Source organism: Rosa rugosa, chromosome 7, assembly GCF_958449725.1.
Source record: "Rosa rugosa chromosome 7, drRosRugo1.1, whole genome shotgun sequence".
Lineage (NCBI taxonomy): Eukaryota > Viridiplantae > Streptophyta > Magnoliopsida > Rosales > Rosaceae > Rosa > Rosa rugosa.
This window is the reverse complement of record NC_084826.1, coordinates 12,589,760-12,599,537: the sequence shown is the minus strand read 5'-3', so window position 1 is coordinate 12,599,537 and position 9,778 is coordinate 12,589,760. Positions and strand designations below refer to the sequence as shown.

Genomic DNA, 9,778 nt, shown 5'->3' with positions numbered 1-9,778 from the left:
TCGCTTATTTACAAAAATTCCGGGAGACCCGTAACCCTGGGGCGCGTCTCCCATACTTGTATTTACTTGGTGATTTGTTATTTTCCAAATTGGACTCCTATTGTAAGCCCAAAATCCTTTAGCCCACTTTAAATTCCGTTTTCGAAAATATGTTGTTCGGTTGCTAGAGTGATTTGTCCAAGAAAGTGTTTTGTGAACCAACAGTCTAAACCCAAAAAGGCCTTGCGATTTCGAATTGATGAGTTATCGGGATGTCATTCGTGACATGTCGGTTTCTCATTGGTTTGGAGTGGCGGTGCTGTGGGACCCCTCTCTCGGGTCACCACAGTTTGCAAGCTCAACTGTGATGGTTCTGTGCGAGCAAAGTCGATCATATATTAATGTTGATTTCATAACAAGAGACTCTTAATTCTGATCTATTTACACTGTGTAATGGTGATCGATTGTGAAGTAGTGCCGTGAGGGAAGAGTGAAAGAACCCCAATCGGAGAGTGAAATAGAACATGAAACCAAACATATTTGAACAATACAAGTAATTTTAATTGGTGAAACTAAATCTTTTCAAGAAAGTCCTAGAATAGCCTCAAAGAGTTTGTCATTTTACAAATGAAATTGTTGTCACTACAAAAGCATTAGTAATATCATTTAGAAGAAAGTGCCATTATATAACTGAAAGAGTTGCCACTACAAAAAAAAAAAAGACTTCCTATTTTTGAATTAGCAGAATTAACCTGACTTCACCACAGATTGACAAAGTTGATAAATTGACTTGTCTTCAGTTGAACCAAACACGAAGCAGCTTAATCTGTTTATAACGAATTTATTTATTTATATATTAACTAGACATAAAAGTAGGGAGAACAACATATTTTCCTTTTGTTGTATATGCTTATTTTATTATTTTTAAAATATATAAGATTTTTAATGTGAATCATCAGAATTGACCGATGCTTACAAAGTCATAAAGATCAATAAGCCACGCGGTGGGTCTCGTGACTCGTGAGAGTTCGAAAGAACGGGAGGGAAGCACATCAAGAACTCAATGTGAAGATGGCCGGCATTAGAAGAAACTCTTCTTCTTTGAATGCCTCTGTTCCATTACATATTTGACGTTTGACAAGACATCAATACCCCTTTTTTTTTTGGAAAAGACATCAATACCCCTTGAACATGGACTTTTCTAGATATTATTAATCTAATTTCTTATATAGTCCTCGTCATGGCTCCGATAACATTAATTCTGTAGCGAAATTAATCTAACCCGACGTGTGAATCGAAGAGAAAAACCATATCAAGTTTTCAAAGCTTGCTTGCTTCATTTCAAAAAGCCATATTCGATCATCTCAACCACAAATTCTTAAGACATTATCATTCTCATCGTCTTCCATTAATCAGAAGAAGAAGAGGACAAGGCCGTACTCATTACGACAGCGTCATGGCAGTAGCCGTTGAAGCCACCACTTTGGAACACACACCGACATGGGCTCTTGCCACTGTTTGCTTCTTCTTCATCTCCGTCTCCATCTTGATTGAACACTTAATCCACCTCCTTGTAACAGTAAGTTGTATTCTGTTTTTGTAACATAAAATTTCCGAGCTTTGTCATTTGGATATTGAAAGATTGATTCTTGTTCGTGCAGTGGCTCAAAAACCATCGAAAAACCGCCTTAACTGATGCGGTTGAGAAGCTCAAAGCAGGTACAGCTTACTTAGAAGTTTAAAACCAGACCCGATTTTGTAATCTATTTGATCATACTTGTATTGGGTTTATATTGTTGTGCTTGTTTTTATTGCAGAGTTGATGCTTCTGGGATTTGTGTCACTTTTATTGGCGGTGACCCAAGATAGGATAGCGAAAATTTGTATACCTGCAAAGATAGGAGATATAATGCTTCCATGTCGTAAAGCCTCGAATGAGACGGCCAAAGTGGAAACTGTTGAGCACTATGTGAACAAATTTGCAGGAAACCTTAATTCTTCTGGGGCACATGTCATGTTTGACCAAATGCTCAGGCAAACGCAGAGGATACTCGCCGAGGATGAGGAGGCAGCAGCTGTTGAGGATTATTGCGGTGATGTATGTACTTCATAATCAGTTGATTTTGTTGATGTTTTATAAGGGTGATTGCTGATTCAGATGAGACTAATTTGCAGGGAAAGGTTTCGTTGGTGACGAAAAACGCCCTTCATCAGCTGCACTTGCTGATCTTTGCGCTTGCGGTTATGCATATTGTGTATAGTGTTCTAACCATGGCTTTGGGCAGGGCTAAGGTAATCTTCATTAGTCATTGCAAAGTTATTATAAGCTTTAAATGTAATTTTGATCATTCAAATAACTTCTGGGTACTTAATATCTTCGTGTTGAATATACAGATGAGGCGCTGGGAAGCATGGGAGGAAGAAACTCGAACAATGGAGTACCAAGTTGCCAATGGTATGTATTTAGTTAGGACAAGGATTGCAACTAATTAAGTTTTTGGTGCCAATTTGGATGAATTCTTGTTCGTATTGCTTACGGTTCATTCTTTGTGGACCATCTTTATCAGAAAACAATATCTGGGTTAGTCTAGTTTCCTCAAGTCCAAAAACTGTAGTTTGAAGTGTCAATAAGAGTTGCGCCAAACTCCATAAAATTCCAAAGAATCATTATACATCATGCAGTAAGTGGAAGGGAAGGAATTGGTGTCGGATTCTAAATCTGGTTTTATTAACAAACATTTCTTTTTCTAGGGTGAGGCGACTGGGTCTAAAAAATTGATGTCTTAGAAAGACTGCTGCATGTTATTATATCTCAAACATTATAGAAGGCCTCCAATATAAATATACCCCCAAATGGCTGTAAAGTCTCTGTCTTTAGAATACTGGGGGCCTGAGCCACCTGGAGTTGGAAAGTCTTGCACATAAGCTTCGGTTCAAATGATTACTCTGGCAATGTTTATTACTTTTCTTTAAACCGTTGTACCAGTATTTTGGGGGTACGTATCTTTGACTGTGACTGGTTCAAAACTTCAAAATGTCCATTTCTGAGCTTTTCTATGAATATCTCTATCATAGTCTTTGTTTATGTACCTAGTTAGCTTTTGAAAAATGGAATGTATGCAAGAAAGTAAACCAAATTTTGTATCGGACATATTCTCGAAGTTCTTATTTTTCTCCCTTAACTTGTGCGAATGTATTCAATCTAAATATGTCAGCTGTATGACAAAACGTATCCCAGAAAAGTATGCAGAACGTCTAGATACTATGCACCTTAAAGCAGAGTATATGTATTTCTGTTGCCCTTTTTTTTTCTCTTTTTGGTGGGAGTTACAGTAGTTATAAGTTGATCCTGAGTTCCTGACCTTAAGGTCATCGAGATTCAAGATGGGCAATAATAAACTGAGCTATATACTTCTAGTAACTTATCCACTGAGCTATATACTTCTAGTAACTTATCCACATTCTTTTGCAGACCCCAATCGATTCAGACTTACGAGACAAACAACATTTGGACAAAGGCACATGAATACGTGCACAGAGACTTCACTTCATCTATGGCTGGTGAGTACCTTCTATCATCTTGAAGCTGGAGTTTTACTTGCCTAAATCTATCTGCTAGTACATTTCTAATGACTTGGTTTTGGATAACTGTGAATTGGAGCAGAAATGCTTTTTCAGGCAATTCTATAATTCCGTAGCAAAAGTTGACTACTTCACCATGAGACACGGTTTTATATCGGTAAGGAACTCAACTACACAAAGTTAATTTTGTGTATGGTTTGATGAGAAAAGTCTCAACAGAATCTATTAAGCCTCTAATCAATGAATCTTTCTGCAGGCTCACCTATCAAGCAGACACAACAACTTTGATTTTCAAAAATACATACAGCGATCCTTGGAGGAAGATTTCAAGACATTGGTTGGCATAAGGTTTTTTATTCTTTTTGCATTGTCTTTGTAATTATCATGGAAAGTTACACAGTTTTACATCTTTCATCCCAATCATTACTGTTTGGAAAATTAATATGGCCTCTTTTTTGTTTCCCCAGCCCTGCAATGTGGTTTGTAGTAGCCATTTTTATGCTGGTGGATGTGTATGGTAAGATTTCTTATTGCTTCTTGTTGATGATTTCCTATAGCTTGTGTTAAGATTGATAAATATTAATTCATGATATTTGCATGAACTCTAACCAGGTTGGCATGTATATCTTTGGCTATCCTATGTTCCACTCTTGGTAAGTACATTTTTGTATGTTTAGACAAGCATATATGGATACCTGTGTTTCCAGATAGTCATTAACTTTTCTTTTCTAGGTCGTTCTGGTCCTAGGAACCAAACTTGAATACATTGTTGCAAAGATGGCGCTTCAAATTAAAGAACAGAACAATGTAATCATTGGAACACCTCTTGTTCGAGTAGACGATAATCTATTCTGGTTCGGGAAACCAAGATTTGTCTTGGTGCTTTTACATTATACTTTGTTCCTGGTACGCACTCTATATCAGAAGGAGAAAATTTTGATTTTTAATTTATAAAAAATGCTGTGTAACTAACACTACTGTTTTGGACCTTGTAGAATGCATTTGAGCTTGCCTTCTTCGTTTGGGTTACAGTAAGTTTTTCTTTCCCATCCTCCAGATTTTGGTGAAGTTCAATATGTAAAATTTTGCATAGCTTATGACAGAGCATCCTTCTTGTGGTTTTCTTAGGCCCAATTTGGAGTAGAATCCTGCTACCACGAGCACAAAGTGATCATTGTTACAAGAGTTTTCTTAGCGTAAGACTACCAAAAACTTTGCATTCTAATCACTATAAAGTTACTTAAAGATGATAAATATGTTACAGATTATTGAGCACGCCTTGTTCGCATTAGTGACCCTAAATCCCTTTTGATTTCTCAGGGTGACCACCCAAGTCCTCTGCAGCTACATTACTCTTCCTCTGTATGCACTTGTAACACAGGTGAAGTATATCTGAACTGTCGGTCATAGCTATACATATTACTCTGACCAGAAAAACTTTTGATTTTCAATCAAATGAAATTTAATGACCAAATTTGGTTGATATCTGACTTCTTGTTTATATGTACACACAGATGGGTTCACAATTCAAGGGTAAGATACTAGAAGATAACATGGCTGGCATTCTAAAGCAATGGCACCGTGATGTGAGGCGGAGAAGGAAGATGGAAGAACAAGAATCACAATCTGGACGCACGTCTTTTTCCATGGAATGGAGCTCTGTGAGGCACAGCATTTCTTCTTATATGAGACCAAGCACTTCCAGACGAGGTGAAAATGCCGATTTTTCTAACAGATGGGATAACAAGGACCAGATAGTAGAATTAGAAGAAAGCTCCTCATCAAGGGGTCACAGAAGAAATAGTGATAATGGGACATGATCAGTAGTGGAATCACAAAGCCCTGAGTTTATGGGAGGGTTAATGGCTGAAGGTCAGTTTCTCTGCAGACTTTGTGATGGCCACTTTGCGCCCAATTACAGAGCAAATGCATCATAGTATAGATGTGATGGCTGTGTGCTTCTATTGCCCCGATTGTTTATAAATTGAGAATCATTACTTGCATTGCTGTGTATACAAAAATAGTTTAGGACTTCAAATCCAAGCATACTTCATGAGCAGTTCATAATTCATTCATGGAATGCCTTCTGCTACTTGGGTAATGATCAATATTGTCTATGCGGTACAAAATTATATAGTGACACTCAGTGACGTATTTGGGATCTAAATATGGGGTGGGGCTAAATTTATTGTTGCCCTAGCTTCGAAATCTCAAAGGCCATCTCGCCCGCTCTTTTTAGACGACTCGTCATATTGGCCGTCCTCAACGGCCAACTGGGGGACAAACTCTAAAGCTGCAAAAGAAGAGTAATCATCAGATTCAAAATATATGGGTTTTAAGCTTTCAAGATGAAGAGATGAAAATCTTCATACTTTTATATGCCAGGTCCTTGGGACTTAGAGAGGCCTCCAATTCTCATTGTCCCGTGTTCGAAGAGAGAAGAGCACGAAGACTGAAGGCTGGGAAGCGACTGAAACTGAAGGACGAACACTAGTGGCGGAATCAAAGCAGATTTTTTTTTTTCTCTCGAAATAACCTGGTATGGCTGGGTATAGGGCTGGGCTATTTAAGGTTTAGGTATACTTAGACTGATCTTCAGCCTAATTTTGGGTTGGGCTGTACCTTCACATGGATACGGCCCTGGTGACACCTTTGTGATCTATAACTTTAGCTAGGAGACAACTTTAGTAGTGTCATCTGATTTTTCCTTTTTCAAACAGGGGACTTGCTCTCGTAGCTTGGAGCATTTCGGCATTTTCAATAGCAAGTATGTCAAATACAAATCTGAAGATTGACGTGAGCAATAATATTTGACAAATTTGAACCTTCATCTTAACCGAATTCTCAAATGATTGACAGAACTCACTCCAGATTTCAGGATGAAATCTGAAGTGTCCATGTGGGGGCCCATCTTAAGAGAAATTTTACTGAAAAATTTGACAGAATTTTCTTTTAAAGTGGACTACCCAAAACATGTAAAACAAACTAAACCCTTCTAATAACTTAACTCCAACCTCAACTTCTGGAGCATACATGCTCTCCATAATAATAACCATACTCAAACTCAAATACATGCGGATCGCAACACTTAAATCCCTAAAATATGATATAAGCCAAATAATGAAATTCAGAGAAGTTTATTTAACAATCGGGGAATCGATAAAAGCATCGTACATCAGCCATAGCTCTCACCAAATAGACACTATGATTATTTCTATAGTAGCATTCACCTAGCAGCCACTACGAGCAGCTCACTAGTAGTACTCGATAGGCAGTCACAAGAAGATACTAAATTATATTACTCATAGTAACCATCGTTGACAATTAACTGCGAGACAAAAATTTACACACAATCATTAATCATTATTATCTCAAATCACAACGTATAATTGTAACATACATATCTCAGATCAATATTCTTATCGACCACCAGTCCATCCATTCTCTCATGGCGCCCCCATCTCCAGCTATGGCTAGCAGTAAATCTCCTCTCTTCTGGTGCCAAAGGTTGAGACCACTAGTCCATGCATGCCCTCTTTCCTAGTTTCTCCAATCATATAACACATCCAACCAAAACAATTATAAAATTACAAACATAAAAAAACTCCATTAATGATCATAAAATCTTTAATTCAACAATAAACTGAAAATTGACAAATCATAATCGAAATTCAATCCTAAGCATTTTGGGTTTGGTCAACAAATTTGGAATTGCAATCATGACAATTGACCCCACCATAAATACAAGAATAATTTCAACCATAAATACAATAATAATTACGATCGTAAATGCAGCAATGATGAGGCCATAAAGCACGGCAATGATTACAGTGATAAGTGTGGTAATCATTAATGCCATAAAGCACAGCAATGATGACGGTCATAAAGCTCGATAGCAATTATAAGTATAAACACAGTAGTAATCACGACTTATAACCCAAGTTCTACCACACCTATAAATAAGGGGAACGATGACCATGTAAGACATCTCATTCAGTCTTATTTGATTACACTCGACTGAGAAATATACTGACTTAGGCATCAGAGGATTTTCTGCAGGTACCCCTTTTCTCTTCAAGTCGACGGTCAAACATCAATCAACGAGTAAAGGAAGCCTCTCAATCATTCTTGGTCAGCTCCCACTCCAGTCAGCATTCATTGGTGAGTCAATATCATTTTCGGAATTTTTCGTCACCAACAAGCATTTATCATCAATGTCACGCCCTGACTTGATACACATTTACGCAAGCGTACGTATCATTGTCAAGATAGGGAAATATTGTACCCAAGATTATTGTACCACGGGGATTAGTGGCTAACCCACAATCCTTGGGTGATCGGAACTAAAGTCACTAAGCAAACAAAAGAAAAAAAGAAAAAGAAAATAAATAAAAATGCTAATCTAAGGCACCAAGCAGTAGCAATGCTCGGCTTTGGTTTTCACCAAAGCCAAAACTAAGAGCCTAGTGGTGGCTATTTACAATGAGGTAGAAATTGTCATTCAAAATTGTGATTGTAATTTTCTAATAACTAAATTGCAAGAATTTAAATGAAAGCTTTAGCTAACAACTAAATTAAATAAAGAAAAGAAAAGTAAGAAATGGATATTAGGTCACGAGGATATCCTCCTAGCCAAATTCAATGCATAAATATATTCCGACAATGGTCAAACAATGTATAATGGCATCAAGAACCGTACCCAAGGCTTTTCAAGGCTCATTGGTCATTAGATTCCTTAAAGGGTATTCCTACTCCGAATCAAGGGCCGTAGAAACTCAATTGAGACAATTTGGAGCCTTGTTAGGGCCTCTAATGCACCAAAAGGCGAAGAGTCCTAGTATTAAGGTTCTCAAGCTAGCCAATACGGCAATCAAAATTGGTATTATAATTAACCATGTTCTAAACTAGTGTGCTAACCATAAATTAGAGAAGTGATTAGGTCCCCTAACTTGTTCTAGACATGCTCATCTACACATTCAAGAGTTAATCAAGCTCCTAATTATGCATCTAAGCCAAATATAATAGATTAGAACATATGCCAAACACGAAATTAAAAACCATTAAATCAAAACATATTTATTTCAATAAATCCATGCTAGGGATCAAACCCTAGTTTCCCAAAGAACTACTCACTACCCATATTTAAATACATCATCAAAAGTATAGAAAAAATATGAAAGAGATGATAAGGAAGAGAGGGGAAAATTGACTTGGTCACTCCTAGCTATATGCTAGTATGAATCAAGCAATTTCTTCACCCAACTACTCAAAATGGAGGTGTGGTGCTCTTGATGATGTCTCCTTGAAGCTTGAGTGAGTCCTTCTTGAATTCCCAAAAGAAACATAAAAGAAAAGATGAAGGATGGAGGGGAAGGAGGATGAGAGCAGCCCAAAGGCTACCCCCCTTTGGTGTGCGGCAGAAGGGGAAGAGATATGAATAATGGAGAGTGCGGCCCCGTCCGACGAAGAGGAAGAAATTGGAATGAATATATGTGTGGTTGGTCGTGAAGGAAAGAATGGATGATAAGGTGATGGTGAGGTGTCACCATCATATTGGCTTGAGGGAAAAAGTAAGAAGAGTGGTGGCAGCTAATTGTACTGCACGTGCAGCTCCTCCCCTCCTTAATAGTTTAATTAAATCAAAGTTTAATTAAACCAAATCTTGATTGCATCCTTCTTCTATATCTTTTTATTATCATCTTTTTCTTCTTTCTTCATAATCTTCTTCCCAACAAGATACAATTGCACTCATTATCTTCGGGTGATCGGGTCCGCTCTCTTGTTGACATTGACCATGGTTGACTAATGTTGACTTTTTCGTCCTTTTGTCAGAAATTTCATTTTGCTCCATTTTCCACCATTTTCTCTAGATTTCCGCTTATTTCCTACACAACAAATAAAATTGGATTAACTACATTATAATTGGCTCAAGTATTAGCTTATTTCTAGTGTTTTGGATACAATTACATGCATAAAAATGCATGTAATCACGCCCCTGATTTTTAACACAAATAAAAATCGATATATAATCTCATAATTATACATGCGTGATGGTTCAGCCATCAATAAAAAAATACCTGGAAAACTTTTTCTTTTTAAACCAAGTACATATTGATGCCCTGAACCCACAAATCAATACAGATTCGCTCCGCTGAGTCACATATTACAAAAGTTTACAAATTAAATTGCCGTAACAAAATAATAAGTAAATGCTCCT

At 37.3% G+C, this 9,778-nt stretch overlaps 1 protein-coding gene across 1 annotated transcript; it reads left to right on the top strand.

The window, feature by feature from the left end:
- Nucleotides 1-1,221: 1,221 nt before the first annotated feature.
- LOC133723449 (MLO-like protein 3) lies at nt 1,222-5,564 on the top strand. Its single transcript, XM_062150272.1, has 15 exons — nt 1,222-1,558; nt 1,641-1,698; nt 1,797-2,077; nt 2,155-2,271; nt 2,374-2,434; nt 3,452-3,540; nt 3,644-3,718; nt 3,818-3,909; nt 4,029-4,078; nt 4,174-4,214; nt 4,294-4,467; nt 4,557-4,592; nt 4,690-4,757; nt 4,882-4,942; nt 5,076-5,564. The coding sequence occupies exons 1-15, from the start codon at nt 1,436-1,438 to the stop codon at nt 5,379-5,381; spliced, it is 1,632 nt and encodes a 543-aa protein (XP_062006256.1). The 5' UTR covers nt 1,222-1,435; the 3' UTR covers nt 5,382-5,564.
- The last annotated feature ends 4,214 nt before the right edge of the window (nt 5,565-9,778 follow it).

Excerpts from the sequence above, each read along its gene's own strand:
- LOC133723449 (XM_062150272.1), top strand. The coding sequence starts at position 1,436 with ATGGCAGTAGCCGTTGAAGCCACCACTTTGGAACACACACCGACATGG. Across the intron at positions 2,272-2,373 it reads TGGCTTTGGGCAGGGCTAAG|ATGAGGCGCTGGGAAGCATG; the intron begins GTAATCTTCATT and ends TTGAATATACAG. Across the intron at positions 4,215-4,293 it reads TATCCTATGTTCCACTCTTG|GTCGTTCTGGTCCTAGGAAC; the intron begins GTAAGTACATTT and ends TTTCTTTTCTAG.